General features: G+C 38.0%; 1 protein-coding gene across 1 annotated transcript in view; it reads left to right on the forward strand.

Moving 5' to 3' along the window:
* The window catches only part of FAM155A (family with sequence similarity 155 member A), a 703,478-nt gene extending 689,302 nt beyond the window's left edge, over window positions 1–14,176 (forward strand). The window contains exon 3 of the mRNA XM_033177299.1: window positions 11,932–14,176. Coding sequence (XP_033033190.1) covers window positions 11,932–12,221 — 290 coding nt within the window. The 3' untranslated portion in view covers window positions 12,222–14,176. The remainder of the gene's footprint in view (window positions 1–11,931) is intronic.
* The last annotated feature ends 3,790 nt before the right edge of the window (window positions 14,177–17,966 follow it).

Below are 17,966 nucleotides of genomic sequence, written 5' to 3' on the forward strand. Positions count from 1 at the left end.
AATGGAAGAACATACCATGCTCATGGATAGGAAGAATCAATATCGTGAAAATGGCCATACTGCCCAAGGTCATTTATAGATTCAATGCCATCCCCATCAAGCTACCAATGAGTTTCTTCACAGAATTGGAAAAAACTGCTTTAAAGTTCATATGGAACCAAAAAAGAGCCTGCATTGCCAAGACAATCCTAAGTCAAAAGAACAAAGCTGGAGGCATCACGCTACCTGACTTCAAACTATACTACAAGGCTACAGTAACCAAAACAGCATGGTACTGCTACCAAAACAAGCTATAGACCAATGGAACAGAACAGAGTCCTCAGAAATAATAGCACACATCTGCAGCCATCTGATCATTGACAAACCTGAGAAAAACAAGAAATGGGGAAAGGATTCCCTATTTAATAAATGGTGCTGGGAATATTGGCTAGCCATAAGTAGAAAGCTGAAACTGGATCCTTTCCTTACTCCTTATACAAAAATTAATTCAAGATGGATTAGAGACTTAAATGTTAGACCTAATACCATAGAAACCCTAGAAGAAAACCTAAGTAATACCATTCAGGACATAGGCATGGGCAAGGACTTCATGACTAAAACACCAAAAGCAACAGCAACAAAAGCCAGAATTGACAAATGGGATCTAATTAAACTAAAGAGCTTCTGCACAGCAAAAGAAACTACCATCAGAGTGAACAGGCAACCTACAGAATGGGAGAACATTTTTGCAATCTACTCATCTGACAAAGGGCTAATATCCAGAACCTACAAAGATCTCAAACAAATTTACAAGAAAAAAACAACCCCATCAAAAAGTGGGCAAAGTATATGAACAGACATTTCTCAAAAGAAGACAAGCATACAGCCAACAGACACATGAAAAAATGCTCGTCATCACTGGCCACCAGAGAAATGCAAATCAAAACCACAATGAGATACCATCTCACACCAGTTAGAATGGCAATCATTAAAAAGTCAGGAAACAACAGGTGCTGGAGAGGATGTGGAGAAATAGGAACACTTTTACACTGTTGGTGGGATTGTAAACTAGTTCAACCATTATGGAAAACAGTATGGCGATTCCTCAAGGATCTAGAACTAGAAGTACCATATGACCCAGCCATCCCATTGCTGGGTATATACCCAAAGGATTATAAATCATGCTGCTATAAAGACACATGCACACGTATGTTTATTGCAGCACTATTCACAATAGCAAAGACTTGGAATCAACCCAAATGTCCATCAGTGACAGACTGGATTAAGAAAATGTGGCACATATACACCATGGAATACTATGCAGCCATAAAAAAGGATGAGTTTGTGTCCTTTGTAGGGACATGGATGCAGCTGGAAACCATCGTTCTCAGCAAACTATCACAAGAACAGAAAACCAAACACTGCATGTTCTCACTCATAGGTGGGAACTGAACAATGAGATCACTTGGACTCACGAAGGGGAACATCACACTCCGGGGCCTGTTATGGGGGGGGGGGGGGGAGGGATGGCACTGGGAGTTATACCTGATGTAAATGATGAGTTGATGGGTGCTGACGAGTTGATGTGTGCAGCACACCAACATGGCACAAGTATACATATGTAACAAATCTACACATTATGCACATGTACCCTAGAACTTAAAGTATAATAATAATAATAAAAAGGAAAAAAAGAATAAATTTAGAGCAGTGTTTTATTTTAAAGAATATTTTACTCAATTTAACTGAGTAAAGGGACACTCAATATTGTTACAAAGATAATAGTAAAAACAAATTAAACAAAAGATGAAGAATTAACATAAAGATACCAATGCACTAACAAACAGATTAAGTACTGGTGTATTCAAGAGCTGGATCTTTGATAATACAAATAAAACAAACACTTTTCCAGTCTAATCAAGGACGAAAATAAAGATAAAATAGAAACAAAATGTTAACAGTGAAGAAGAGAATCTAGACAAATTAAGGGTTTTAAAATGAGACAACATTATACACAACTCTATAATAATAAATCTCATCCTATATACAAGCTATTTTTAGAGAAATATGAACTATCAAAATTGATGCAAAGTAACCATGACAGATTAATAAACATGAAAGAAATTGAAAAGGTATGAAAATTACCTTTAGGAAACATTATCCACAATGCTTTATAAATTTCATGCCATATAAACTATCCTAGAGGGTTAAAATACTTAAAAATTCCTCTTTCTAAAACTATAACTATATATATTTTTATATAATCTCACTTCATAATAAACATGCCAGATGTAAAGTAAATACTGGAAAGTCAAAGTACAGCAATGTAGCTACAATTTCACTTTAAATATATTTTTATATATGAGATTCACAAATTATATGCAGGTTGTGTGTGTGTGTGTATATCTGCATGTTCACATTAATAAAAAACATTGAGAAAACAAATTGCAGTAGTTCTTTTTTCAGATGAAAAAGACTATGTTACTGTTTTCTAAGCTTCAGCAATCAGATTTTTTTTTTAAGTTCATTACTAATTTAAACATTTGAAAAATTTGTCTCATATATTCTTGGACTCTATGTCAAAATGTAAATTACTGCGATAAAGATCGTACTTAAATAATGCCATGTTTTATTCTAAGGATTTCCTTAGAAAATATTTATTCCTTAGATATAAGGAAAACATTTATTCCTTAGAATCCTTAAGATCTCCTTAGAATAAAGGAACTTTATTGACTTTCTTGTGCTCAAATAGTATTCGTAATGACTATACTTGAGTAATTGTTTTCAGCTGTGAAAAATAAGGACTTTTTGGTAAGTGGCTTTGACTAATTGGAAAATAAAAATAATAATTTAAAATAGATGATCTGGCCGGGCGCGGTGGCTCAAGCCTGTAATCCCAGCACTTTGGGAGGCCGAGACGGGTGGATCACGAGGTCAGGAGATCGAGACCATCCTGGCTAACACAGTGAAACCCCGTCTCTACTAAAAAAATACAAAAAAAACTAGCCGGGCGAGGTGGCGGGCGCCTGTAGTCCCAGCTACTCGGGAGGCTGAGGCAGGAGAATGGCGTAAACCCGGGAGGCGGAGCTTGCAGTGAGCTGAGATCCGGCCACTGCACTCCAGTCCGGGCGACAGAGCGAGACTCCGCCTCAAAAAAAAAAAAAAAAAATAAATAAATAAAATAGATGATCTTTAAATCCCTTCCTAATAAATTCTTTTCTATATTTTATTTTATTTTTAATTTTTAAGTTTGGTGGATACATAGTAGTTGTATATATGTATGGGGTACATGAGATATTTTGAGACAGGCATACAATGCATAATAATCTCATCAGGCTAAATGGGGTATCCTCAAAATATGAGCTTATTTGAAAATAGGGTCTTGGTAAATGTAATTTATTAAGTTGAAATGAGGTCATACTAGATTGTGGTGGGCCTGGGATCCAATATGCTAGTGTCTGATAAGAACAGCAAAGACACTGAGACACACAGGAAAGGCCACGTGGGGACAGAAGCAGCAGTTAGAGTGATGCCTGCCAGCCAAGAAGCTCTAGGGACGGCTGGCAGCCAACAGTGACTGGGAAGGGCCCAGGAAGGATCCTCCCCTTGAGTCCCAGAGGGAGCATAGCCCTGCCCACACCTGGATCTCAGACTTCCAGCCTCCAGAACTCAGAAAATACTTTTCTGCTGTGTTATTTTTTAAATTTTCAAAACATTTTTAATTTTTGTGGGTACATAATAGATGTAACATTATTGATATATCTTGATACAGGCATACGATGTGTAATAAACACATCAGGGTAAATGGGGTACCCACCCCCTCAAGCATTTATTCTTTCTTTATGTTACAAACAATCCAATTATACTCTTTTAGTTAAACTGTACAATACATCATTGTTGACTGTAGTTACCCTGTTGTACTAACAAATACTAGATCTTATTCATTCTAACTGTATTTTTGCACCCATTAGCCATCCCCACTACCAACCCCCCACTACCCTTCCCAGCCTACAGTAACCATTATTCTATTTTCTATCTCCATGAGTTCAATCGTTTTAATTTGTTAGCTCTCACAAATAGGCAAGAACATACAAAGTTTGTCTTTCTGTGCTTGGCTTATTTCACTTAACATAATGACCTCCAGTTCCATCTATGTTGTTGTAAATGACCAGGATCTCACTCTTTTTTATGGCTGATTAGTGCTCCATTGTGTATATGTACCACATTTTCTCTACCCATTCATCTGTCAATGGACGCTTAGGTGCTTCCAAATCCTGGCTATTGCGAATAGTGCCACAATAAACGTGGGAGTACAGGTATCTCTTCCGTATCCTGATTTCCTTTCTGTGGGCATATAACTAGCACTAGGATTGATGAATCATATGGTAGCTCTATTTTTAGTTTGTTTTGTTTTGTTTGTTGTTTGTTTGTTTTGAGACGGAGTCTCGCTCTGTCTCCCAGGCTGGAGTGCAGTGGCGCGATCTGGGCTCACTGCAAGCTCCGGCTCCCGGGTTCCCGCCCATTCTCCTGCCTCAGCCTCCTGTGTAGCTGGGACTACAGGCACCCGCAGCAAGTCCGGCTTTTTTTTTTTTTTTTTTTTTTTGTATTTTTAGTAGAGACGGGGTTTTTCCGTGTTAACCAGGGTGGTCTCAATCTCCTGACCTCGTGATCCACCCACCTTGGTCTCCTAAACTGCTGGGATTACAGGCGTTAGCCACCGTGCCTGGCCTATTTTTAGTTTTCTGAGGAACCTCCATACTTTTCTCCATACGGACTGTACTACTTTTCATTCCCATGAACAGTGTTCCCTTTTCCCCATAACCTCACCAGCATTTTAATTGACTGTCTTTTGGGTAAAAGCCATTTTAACTACGGTGAAATGATATTTCATTGTAGCTTTGATTTGCATTCCTCTGATGATCAACTGTGTTGAGCACTTTTTTATATACCTCTTTGCCTTTCGTATGTCTGCTTTTGAGAAATGTCTATTCAGATATTTTGCCGATTTTTAAATTGAATTATTAGATTTTTTTCCTATGGAATTGTTTCAGCCCCTTATATATTCTGCTTATTAAGCCCTTTCCAAATGAGTATTTTTCAAATGTGTTCTTCCATTCTGCGGGCTGTCTCTTCATTTTGTTGATTATTTTCTTTGCCATGCAGAAACGTTTTAACTTGGTATGATCCCATTTGTCCATTTTTGCTTTGGTTGCCTGTGCTTGCAGGGTATTACTCAACAAATTGTTGACTAGAGCAACATCCTGGAGACTTTCCCCAGTGTTTTCTTTTAGTAATTTCATAGTTTGAGATCTTAGATTTAAGTCTTTAAGTCATCTTTTTTTTTTTTTTTTTTTTTGAGACAGTCTTGCTCTGTCGCCCAGACTGGAGTGCAGTGGCACAATCTCAACTCACTGCAACCTCTGCCTCCTGGGTTCAAGTGATTCTCCTGCCTCAGCCTCCCCAGTAGCTGGAATTATAAGCTTGTGTACCATGCCCAGCTAATTTTTGCATTTTTAGTAGAGATGAGGTTTCACCATGTTGGCCAGGGTGGTCTCATATCCCTGGCCTCAAGTGATCCATCTGCCTTTGACTCCCAAAGTGCTAGGGTTACAGGTGTGAGCCACAGCACCTGGCCCCTTAAGTCTTTAAATCACTTTGATTCGATTTTCGTATATGGCAAGAAATAGGAGTCTAGTTTCATTCTTCTGCATATGGATGTCTAGTTTTCCTAGCACCATTTATTTAAGAGACTGTCCTTTCCCCCAACTCATGTACTTGCCACCTTTGTCGAAAATGACTCCACTGTAGATGTATGGATTTGTTTCTGGGTTCTCTATTCTGTTCCATTGGTTTATGTGTCTGTTTTTATGTTAATATCATGCTATTTTGGTTACTGTACCTCTGCAGTACAATTTGAAGTCAGATAATGTTATTCCTCTAGTTTTGTTCCTTTTGCTAAGGATAACTTTGGCTCTTCTGGGCCTTTTGTGTTTCCATATAAATTTTAGAATTATTTGTTTTATTTCTGCGAAGAACATTATTGGTATTACTGAAAATACTTTTGCACCAACCTAATATTTTTTACAGGGATTGCATTGAATCTGTAACTTGCTTTGGGTAGCATGGACATTTTAACAATACTGATTCTTCCAATCCATGAACATGGAATATCTTTCCATTTTTTTGTGTCCTCTTTAATTTCTTTCATCAATGTTGCATAGTTTTTACTGTAGAGATCTTTCTTTTTTTGGTTAATTCATAGGTATTTCATTTGTAGCTATCGTACATGGGATTATTTTCTTGATTTCTTTTTCAAATTGTTCACTGATGACATATAGAAATGTTACTGATTTTTTGTATGTTGATTTTGTATCCTGTAACTTTACTGAATTTGTTTATTAGTTCTAGCAGTTTTTTTGGTGGAGTTTTTCGTTTTTCCCATATATAAAATTGTGACATTTGGGGCTGGAAGATAATTAATATAAGAAAAATAAAAATAAATTTAAATAAATTTAAAAACAAAATCATATCATCTGCAACAAAGAATAATTTGACTTATTCTTTTCCAATAAGTCAAATTGGATGCCCTTCTTTCTCTTGTCTGATTCCTCTAGGTAGGAATTCCCCTAATAATAAATTCTGATTTTACTATTTCTCTCTACTTACTACATGAGTCATTAATATTATGTGAGATTTTCTTACCTGCCATGCACTGGTCTAAACAATTTATGTGTATTATTTAATTCTCAAAAAGAAAAACTCTGTGAGGTTGGTACTGTAGTGTCAAACAGCAGGTACTGATTCACTAGAGATTTCAAATAGAACAGCTTATAAGCAAAATGTATCAGAACAAAATTTCACTACCCAGAAAATTTGCTTTTGTTTTTTCCTAATGCTAATTTGTGCAATTGTACTTGTTTGTGCTAATTTGTGCAACTATACTTGTTTGAGAAATTATTTTTATTTGGAAATATGTTTTTATAGTTTCTTCAATGCTGAGGAAAAGGTCATTTCTGTAGGTAGGCGGAAAATTTCCTAGGAGATTTGACCCAGCAGGTTATCTGTGTGCAGGTAGTTTTTGGAGGAGAACTCTCAGGCATGCTACCTATGATGGGGTGAAGAAGGAGAAATTTGGTAGAGGGAAGAAATCTGAAGCTGGGATGGCCCTTGAGAGATGTCTTGACTTGAGTCAAGTGGGCCCAGCCTTGGGACCCCTAACTCGTTTGGAGGCTGCCCAGGGCCTGAGAAATAGGTCAAGGCTGCTGACTTCAACCAATGGCAGTGTCTGGGAGGCATGTAGGGTGAAACCCTCTGTAGGTAACACTCCGAGCTAGAGGAGTCTGTGCCCCCAGGTCCCAAGGAGGTCATTGATCTGCTTATATGACCCAGTGACTCTATGTAAGTCAAAGAAATAATGACCTTAGAAGGCTGCATGTCCTTGCTTACTCAGAAATGCATTTGATGGAGAAAAAGGCATCTGTCAGAATTCAAGGCAGAGAAGAATGATGTAGAAAAAAGAGCTGGAAAATTTTCTAGGCAGTCCCAACCAAAAAGATTGTTTTATGGCTTAAATCCAAAAGAATCGAAGAATAGGTAAGGAGATAATAATCAAAACCTCTTAGAAATTAGAAAGTCGATGCATGCTAACAGATTTGCTGAAACTTAGGAAAAGTAGTATGAAGCAACAGAGAGGAAACAGAGTCAGTCCGATTTACATCCAGACTCAGGGTATGACAACACGAGATGCAATGGAAGAAAGGGCAAAATAAGGAAGACTGGGTGGAAATCAGTTTTAAGAGGCAGTCAGGTCCCCAAATCCCATTCCCTACTCCCATCCCAGAGACTGGGGGCATATTTCTTTCTGGAGGAAACTTTTTCTTTTTGAGGTGACATAGAAAAGGTTGTTGGTATGAGCAACAGTAGGAGGAGTTCAGGGCAGGGGACCACTCTGACCACCAGGATCCAATGCACACCCCCACCCTGAAGCTGAGACTCCTCCAGCCTCATCCTGCTGCTCCCTCCTGCTCCCTGGCCTTCTGCTTCCTGGATGGATATTGGATAGACTTTTCTGGGGAGTCTGATCAACCTAAAGACAGAATTTTAAAAGTTTCTCCATGCTGGCGGGGCACAGTGGCACCCGCCTGTAATCCCAGCACTTTGGGAGGCCAAGGCGGTGGATCACCAGGTCAAGAGATCTAGACCATCCTGGCCAACATGGTGAAACCCTATCTCTACTAAAAACATAAAAAAATTAGCCGGGCATATTGGCGGGAGCCTGTCATCCCACCTACTCCGGATGCGGAGGCAGGAGAATCACTTGAACCCGGGAGGCGGAAGTTGCGGTGAGCCGAGATGGCACCACTGCGCTCTAGTGTGGCGACAGAGAGAGACTCCTTCTCAAAAAAAAAAGTTTCCCCATCCTAACAGTTCAGGCATGTCATCTCACAGTGCACCTCACCGGCCACAGTCCTCCTTAGGTGCCCAGACTTCCTGTCCTTTTCATTTTGTGCAGACAACTAGGAATGCATGGTGTTTCCATGAGAAGAACAAGAGACAAACAAACACAAAAGGTGGCAACACAGAGAAAATGGAGGGAATTTATTCAGAGACGGAATGAAACACAACAAATAAGGGTACCCCAAATATCTCAGATATCTTAGTGTGAAAAAAACATCAACATGGTCACCACAAAATAAGAACAGTTGCTTCAAAAAGCAACATTCAGATAACACGAAGGAACTCTTGGAACTTAATCCTAGGGGAAAAAGCAAAATTCAGTGAAATTATGTCCCGTGAAAACTCACCAAATTCTCCTGAAACTAGAGTTAAGGGATGAAGTAATATGAAATATTAACAGCAGAGGTAAGAAAATCAAAGGACAAGTTCTGAAGGTCCAACAGCCAAACGTAGGACCAGTGATTGAATAAATCTGAAGAATGATCATTTCTAAATTAGAATTCTATACCCAGCCAAAGATTCAATGAAATGTGAGGTAGAATAAACACATTTTAAGGCATATGGCATCTTGGAAATTCGCCTCATGAGCTTTTCCTACTGAAGGCACTAGAGGTTGTAAACCCCCAGAAGGAGAAAGAAGGGGATGAGGCACAGGATACAGGGAACAGGGGATCTAGCACTGCAGTGCACAGAGCGGTAGAAACTCATCAGGCATGAGGGCAACCAGTCCAGATGGTGGGAGGCTCCAAGAGATACTTCTTCAGAAAAGAACTGATAGAACACCTGATGCAAATGAAAGAACTGGCAATGCATTTGGGTTGAATTAGTTAGAAGAGGAAACATAACAAGACAAGTATTATCTGTAGGAAAAAAATGAAGCAGTACAGGGATAGAAAATTGGACTTTACTACATGGTTGAACTAAGAATTACATTTATGTCATCCTAATACTGTAAAGGCGACAGCAGGTATCAAAATTACTATTTATGGAGGAATGGGTGAGGGTTTGGTGGGAAGCATATTTGCTGGAGGAAGGAGGAGAATAAATGTTTTATCTCCACATTTCCTGAGGGGAATCTACAGATAATGCTAAAAAATGAAAAATCAAGAAGAGCATAAAACATGTTATTCTCAGAAAAGGAGCTAAATACAAAGCAGCTGAAAGATATGGAAATATTTGCCTTTGAGAAAGAAGAATTTGAGATGTGGGAGGTGGAGGATTTTTTGTTATTTTGTAAAATACTCTGTGGAATTATTTTATCTTACTATAGATATGTTATTCATAAGTTTGAGTAAAAACTTGTTAAAAAGATGAACAGGAGAGAAAAAAGAAAGAATATTAATTGTACCAGACAAAAAGAAGGGTTCATTTATTGGCCTGAATGAACTGCTTCTATTTTTTTTCTGTGATGACTTTAGTTGTAAATCAGCAAACCAGTTTCTGAGCAACTTTGGAAGAGCTTCTTATTTATATAACGTTGTTAAATATATTCTGATTATTAGCATTCTAAAATGTTGATCTAAAGGACTTCTAGATTTATATTTTTATAATCTTATTGTAAACTCCTTTTGTTATAGAATGTAGTATTGGAAACGTATATTTCAGTAAATGATTAGTCTACCACTGAGATATCTTATATGAAAAAAGAAAATATCATACAATTAAAATGTCAGAGCTGAAGACCTCATTAATTCAGTTTTTTTTTTTTATATTCTACCTAGGCGAAGGTGAAGTTTACCTTTGAATTCCTAAGAAGAAATGAATATTGTAAGCATCATTATAAGGATATCTTGTTCATTTCTTTAAAAGAAACCGAAGATTGAATGTATATTATTTGAGATTCTTTTAAATTAAATAAATAGGTATACTGAGTTTATTCATGTCATAAATGCTCATTAAGTATTTTGTTCATGCATTCTGCTACATGAGAATGCAAAGCTAAGAATGTATAGTTTATGCTTTTAAATTGACAGATAAGAAAATTGAAATTAAAATGAGCAATTGTGATTAAAAGAAAAATAACAATAATTGCTATAATTAAGGGTTAAGCAAAATGCTAATAGCCCAGGGGTATGAGTACAAGCTTCATACAGGGAGTTTCACTTGAACCACATTTGGAGGATAAATGAAAAGTATGTAGAGGAATTGATGGAGGACATTTTAGAAAGAAACAGTGGCTTGGCTAGTGATACATGCTTGGGTTCTCTGGGGCCAGCCAATGCTTCAGGAATGTGGGAACATTGAGCAGTGAGCCTGGAGAGAGAGGAGAGACCTTTAGATTTTATTGTTTAGGTTGAAGCAATGAGATACCATTGATAACTATTGTTATTCACAGTAGACCAAATTTTCATGTTATTTCTATGTGCTAGCCACTGAACCAAGCATATTACATGAAAAATCTCATGTAATCCTTATAACAACTCTACTATTATCCCCATTTTTAAGTTTTTCAAGCATGACATTAATATGACACAATTTGTCTAGAAAGTTCATTCTAACACCCACGAATAAATGGTTCAGTCAAGTAGAAAAAAAAAATACACAATGATTTATACAGCTTGCATAAAAATATTCTGTATAATACAGCAAGGTAAAGGATTGGAAAGATTGTAGATACACTGTGGTTTTATTCTTTTCACTACTTCCAAAGTTTTAAAATGTGCATCTATCAATTTTAAAATAACACCGTGTGTTATCAGAGGAAGAAGAGAAAAAGGGAAGGAAGAGTTTCAGCAAGGAGGAAAAAAGTGAAGAGAGAACAAGAGAAGCAGAGACAGACAATTCCTGATAGGCACAATTGGAGGACAGATCAAATGCGAAGATGAACAGCAGAGAGACTCCTTCGTGATGGTCCAAGCAAAAGATAATGAAGCCTCAATTCAGGCAGACTTCTATAGAAAGCAAATGGAGAAGATGGAGAAAAATAAGAGAAATGTTTAGAAAATAAATCAAAATGACCCGATCACCCATTGGACACATAGATGGTTTTGCCCATTCTCCCAGACAGGGAGAGAGAAGACTTGATGAGGCTTCTGAGGGGAAACAATGATAACATGGTTCCTAGAGCTATGACGTTATGATCTGTTGCTTATTTCACTCAGCATAAGTAGCTAATGTCAGTTTATGCATTGCATAAATTGGTCACATTACTGTTAAAGAAGAAAGGATGGTTGCATGTACTTGATCTCCAAGTTGATCCAGAACCTCAAGTTCTGACTTTTGACTTAATGAAATCTTCTATTCTGTATTCCCAACAACCCAGAACTTTCATGGTATGACTGGCAAGAATATAAAAGAACAACTTGAGAAATCTAACAACACTGGTTTGAGACCATGGGTGACTCTTTATCCAATTGTATTGACTTGATTTTCCTTTAAAAAATGTCTAATTGCCTGTAAGGTTTTGTGGGTTAGAATGTTAAAGCAGCAGCTTCACTCTACTATGTCGCAAATGTATTTCCTTCCTGCTGACACTCTGCTTCCTTCTTCCTACAGGGCTTTATGAAACCTTTCTAACCAATGATGAACCAGAATGCTGTGACGTCAGGAGAGAAGAAAAATCAAATAACCCATCCAAAGGGACCGTAGAGAAAAGTGACTCCTGTCACAGGACATCGCTCACAGTGTCATCAGCAACAAGACTGTGCAACAGCAGACTCAAGCTGTGTGTTCTTGTACTGATTCTGTTACACACAGTGCTCACAGCCTCGGCAGCACAGAATACAGCCGGACTGAGCTTTGGAGGCATCAACACGCTGGAAGAAAACTCAACTAATGAGGAGTAACGGAAGGACAAGTGTCACCACAGCAGCAGCTGGCCCGCCATGAAAAATGGCAACTGCTGTCTCATGTAACAGAAACTGGGTGCTTTTACCCTCGAATTACTTATTGCAAGGCCTTTAGGGTAAAATTTAAACAGATGGGCCTGAATCCAAACAAGGACACAACCACAGCTTTTTATTGACTAAAAGGCTGGAAAGTGACTTTAAATTTCTCACACCATTTTATACACTGTGTTTTAATGTTTGGAGGTTTTATTTGCTTTCGTTTTGGTTTGGGTTTATTTGTTTGTTTATTTTTTGCACTTGTTAATACAGGATTTATTTTGGGGGATGGTTTCTCAGAGGTAAACTAAGTCTTTTCACTGTCTCTATCTCTCTATATTTCTAGTCATTGTGTGTGTTCATCAGATAGTTCTGTCTTTATGTCCTGTCAGTTTCTATTAGAGGAATGATTGCTATGACCTCATGGTATAGCAAAAAACAACAACAAAAAAAGAATAAAAAATAAAAAAGACAAAAAAAAGAAAACAACAAAAAATAAAAATAAAAAAAATCCCTAAGTCTCCCCTCTACCCACAGAACCAATACCCTTCCCGGCCTTTCCTTTCCCTCACCCTCTTCTTGTCCCCTAAGCAAACAACATCCGCTTGCTTCTGTCTGTGTAACCACAGTGAATGGGTGTGCACACTTGGTGGGCCTCTGAGCCCCTGTTGCACAAACCCAAAACAGAGCGGAGCCAAGGGGGCCTGGCAGGAGTTCCTTTTTAGCTGAACAAACAAGTGCTCTCCATAATAGGTGGAATCAGACAGTTAACACATTTTTATGTTGAAAACAAAATAAAAGGAAAAAAATTTAAAAAAACACTATCATGAATTGTATTGCTCCAGTTCCCATCCCCAAGTGGCCCAGCCCTTTCTTGCTGGTCCAGTTGGACAGGAGCAGCTATCTAGAATCAGGATGCAGGGAGTGAGGAAGTTTTTCCTTTGACAATAGAGGTGGGCTTTCATTGTGATTTCAGTTCTGTTGCAGTAATATAGGAGCACATTTTGGCCATTGTAATTACAGGGAACAAAGGGATTGCAGACACATATCTGGACTTCTTTCCCTCCCTTATTGTTGTGGAAGAGACACTAGAAATGCTCAAACACCTGCAATATACAGAATATATACAATTTTATTCCAGTATTTCCCTAACATATGGTTTAAAATTATTCCAGGTATACAGTGTATGCAATTCTGCATTATCACAGAGGAACAACTTCTTTTTAAAAAAATAAATAGGTCAGCCATTTTTATTAATGTGCAAAAACTTTATCACTCTAACATGCTCTACGTAGTTGAGGAAAAGAGGTCTGATCACTCTGTTTGTATTTTTTTTTCTTTGTGGGAACATTTCACCTGCTGAGTGTATATGAATTTGCTTTCTATAAAAGGCTTTTATGAGTTTACAGTAGAATCAGTGGAAGGAAGAGTTAATAAGGGCTGTTTTTAAAAAAACAAACAAACAAACAAAACAAATAATTAAAAAAAAAAAACATTTTACATTCCTTCCTATTCTTTAACTACACTTGGGAAGTGCACTTCAGATAAGTTTGCAGTGTGACTGAGAGATGAAGGAAATCCATAGAAAAGGTCCTCTTAGCAAACAAAATTTAGTTATTAACTTTATAGCTATGAAATTTCCCCGGGCATTTGTTTTTGTTCAAACAGACTTTAACCTCTGCATCATACTTAACCCTGCAACATGCGTACAGTATGCATATTTTGTTTTGAAAAAAAATGTTTTGTTCCAGTCTGTTAAGAATATTCAAAAATAATAAAGGTATTGCTTAATAAAATTGCTAGAATTGTTTAGCAGTACATGCACAATATTTTACTAGATTCTTTGTTTTAATAGTGTTTTGTTGAGACTGAAAATCCTAAAATGATCTGCGCAAATACAAAAAAAAAAAAAAAAACACCAAAAATGCAAAATTCTCCCGTTTTTGTTCCTTTAAAATTTTTTTTTCTGCAAATGCAAAAACATTCACATGTGGACAGACACATACACATAGGCATCAAATTTTAATTTATGGAAACATCGTGCTTTCCTGGGGACACAAGCTGAGGAAGTGAATGGCTCGGGGGAGACACATTAATTGCATGGAATCGTTGACTATGAAACACTTGTAGAAATGAGCACTTTGGTATCCCTAACCAGTGGCAGAATGCAGATTCCAGTGGTGCTGAGGGGACGAGAAGCAGAGGGATTGAGGCTGCAAGAGATTCCTAAGGAAGAGCTCACAGGGTGATTTTATTCAGATGACCTCTAAGTGAATGGCCAGGAAAGAGTCTGTTCTGATCTTTATCTACCTCTGCTGTGGTAAGGCCACTCCACATGCCATCTCACCATGTCTTCAGCATTCCTCATTCTGCTTCTCCCTGTGCCGCAGGCGTTTCCAATCTTGCAGGAAGATGACAAACCAAATGCGAATTCCACTCACTTTTATTGGCATGACAATAAAGTATTCTTTCTGAACACTTAGCAAAATGATGAAAAACAGTATTCCTTAAAAGATAGGTTTTCATTTTCTCAACATATTTTGAACTGACTAAAGTTCTTTACAAATACAAGAGGATCAGAAGGTTCCACTTACCCGTGTTTTAGCGTTTGTTTGGCGATAATGCCAACCAAAAGGTGGAAAACTAAAACCACCATTACTTTACATAAGAGGTACGCCCCCCAAAACAGGTTTGAAAGTTGGGAGAAACACTGCAGTCTTCATCGTAAATATAAAGTGATAATTTAGGTGAGGAAGGAACAGTAAGGAGAGAAGGGGAATGAGTCCTTTCTCCCGGTCAAGTCACCAAGCGTTGGAACAGTCTCTAATGCTGGCGGAATCTTTTTCTTGTCATGTTCATCTGTTCTTATTACAGGAGAATGATTTCAGTGCCTAGTATCTATTATTGTAAGTGTGTAACCACTTTCTCACAATATTTCCACTGGACATGTTGAAGCAGAGCAGCTTCTTCTGGGGTCAGCCAGAGGATCCAAATAGGCAACAACTCCTTTCCCAGGCTCAGAAACAATCACTGATGATGCAGATTTTACTACATCCATTCATTCTTTGTAGTAGTTTTCCTGGCACACACTTGAGCATGCTTAAGGTTGTGCACATGTTCATTTTGAATGAGTAAGTTCAGCCCCTGCTCCTTTGTAACCATCTTGTTTAGTTTTTCCTATAGAGGATGTCTACCATATACTGGATAGTGAACTACAATATTAAAATAATTATTTCTGCAAGCAAGTTGAAAACCAAGAAAACAATATTTGTTTCATAAATGTGTGGCATAGATTTCCCTGTGTTTATTATTCTTTTTATCTGCAATCGTGAAATTTCAGTTTCTGGAATATGTTGGTACTGCTAAGCTAAATGGCAAATAACATAAATAGAGTTCAATGTCATTCTTTATTGCATTTACATTTGGTGATACGTTATACTGAACTTTTTATCACATTAAAAAGATAGTACTTTTCCCCTCTCTCACAAGACAGTAAGTGAAAGTTGTTCTTTTGAATGGCATCATTACAAAAAGTAATTTGGTTTCTTACCAATAAATTGGTACCTTAAGTACTAGAACCTGTAGTCATTAAAACAGAAGAAAATAGGCAGATAGCAGAAACAAAAGAATGACAGGAAAGAAGGAAGGAAAGAAAGGAGTGAGGGAGGGAGGGAAGAAGGGAGGGATAGAGGCAGGGAATGAGGGGGAAAGGAGGTTTTATATGAATGAATAAGTACATAATTTTTCTGGGGGAAAAAAAGTAAATGAAATAAGCAATTGGATGCCAGACCCATGTGCCAAATACCTGAACTGGCATATGGCATTTGATATCTGAACAACGTCAAAAACATTAATCAGTCTGAAGCATGATTTACATTCTTTCTCGCTAACAATGAAATTTACAATGTTCTTGCTACTCAAAGCATTAAATCAACAGAGAACTGAAAGCTGCATTTTGTTTTATTTAGAACTGCAGTCAGGTATTTAATTTCTTTTCTGTTTGTTTTTTCTTTTTTTTTTTAGATGGGAACTTGCTCTGCTGCTCAGGCTGGAGTGCAGTGGCAAGATCTCTGCTCACTGCAACCTCCGCTTCCTGGGTTCAAGCAATTCTCCTGCCTCAAGCCTCCCGAGTAGCTGGGACTACAGGCTTGTGTCACCACGCCTGGCTAATTTGTATATTTTTAGTAGAGATGGGGTGTCGCCATGTTGGCCAGGCTAGTCTTGAACTCCTGACCTCAGGTGATCCGCCAATTAGGCCTTTCAAAGTGCTGGGATTACAGGCATGAGCCACCGCACCCAGCCAGGTATTTAATTTAATAAGTATACACATGCATATATGAGGAGATAGGGTTACATACCATGGTGTATACACACACACACACACACACACACACACACACACACTGCTTGCAAATAAAACTTCAACTAAAACATTATGCAGTCCGTAACAACACATGTACACCATAATGATGAATGATCCTACTTGTTTGTCAAAGAGCAGCATGGTCATTTAAAAACTATACCTACTTTGACATGGGAAACAGACTCTCAAAATGTCTCCATTAATGAAGAAATCACAATTTTGAAACAGCCAGAATCTCCATCTTCCAAGCTTTAGCAATGTTTATAAAAAAACCTAATATAGCAGGTAGGTATTGGGTGACGATGAATAAAAAGACTTTCAGTGGGGAGAAGGAAAAAACCAAATATAGTTTTCAAGCAATGTCTTCATGACATTTATAAAAACAATGAAACTCTGCTACAAATTCTAGAAATTCTCCAAATAATTAGAAAATGTACAGATAATCTTCTTAGCCTTGGAATAAAAGTTAAGGCATGAAACAAAGTATGAACTATGGTTTTTATTCTTGAGATACTGTACTTCAGGGCTATGTTTACTGCAGACGAGACATTCAGATTAAACTCAGAAGAAAATCACTTGGTTATTTTTACCAGACCACACAGGTAGGTGATGCAAATGATGGAACTCAAGCATCTTCTGATTACAAATTACTCAAGCTGGCTCGGAGGCACAGGGGGATCCATAGGTCTCAGACACACTTGAAGAGTTGAATAGATTTTCTCCACACTCCAAGATATTTGTAAAATTGCTCAATCTTAAATGAAAAAAATCAAAACCATCAGGAAGATCTAGCGAATGTCTCAGAGTTTGTTTATCATGTTCGATTTTGTTCCATGACTTTGCTGTGTTGTTCAATATTTTGGAGGTAAAGGAGAAGAGGGTCTATGGGAATATTTCAATAAAATATAGACTTTTAATTTTTATTTTTAATGTGGAGAAAAGGCACAGGTTCTTAGGGCAAAGCCATGGTTTGGGTATGGATTTGGCTCCAGGTGACACAGGGAGGTCAATGATATATTTGTACATGACACTTCATGCGAGAAACGTACTTCCTAGCAACATTGGAGGCTTAAAAGAGATAAATAATGGGGGGGCAGAGCAAGATGGCCAAATAGGAACAGCTCCAGTCTCCAGCTCCCAGCACGAGCAACAAAGAAGACAGGTGATTTCTGCATTTTCAACTGAGGTACTGGGTTCATCTCACTAGGGAGTGCTGGACAATAGGTGCTGGTCAGCTGCTGCAGCCCGACCAGCCAGAGCTGAAGCAGGGTGAGGCATCGCCTCACCTGGGAAGCGCAAGGGGGAAGGGAATCCCTTTTCCTAGCCAGGGGAACTGAGACACA

Source organism: Trachypithecus francoisi, unplaced genomic scaffold, assembly GCF_009764315.1.
Source record: "Trachypithecus francoisi isolate TF-2019V2 unplaced genomic scaffold, Tfra_2.0 Lachesis_group18, whole genome shotgun sequence".
In the NCBI taxonomy this organism is placed as follows: Eukaryota; Metazoa; Chordata; class Mammalia; order Primates; family Cercopithecidae; genus Trachypithecus; species Trachypithecus francoisi.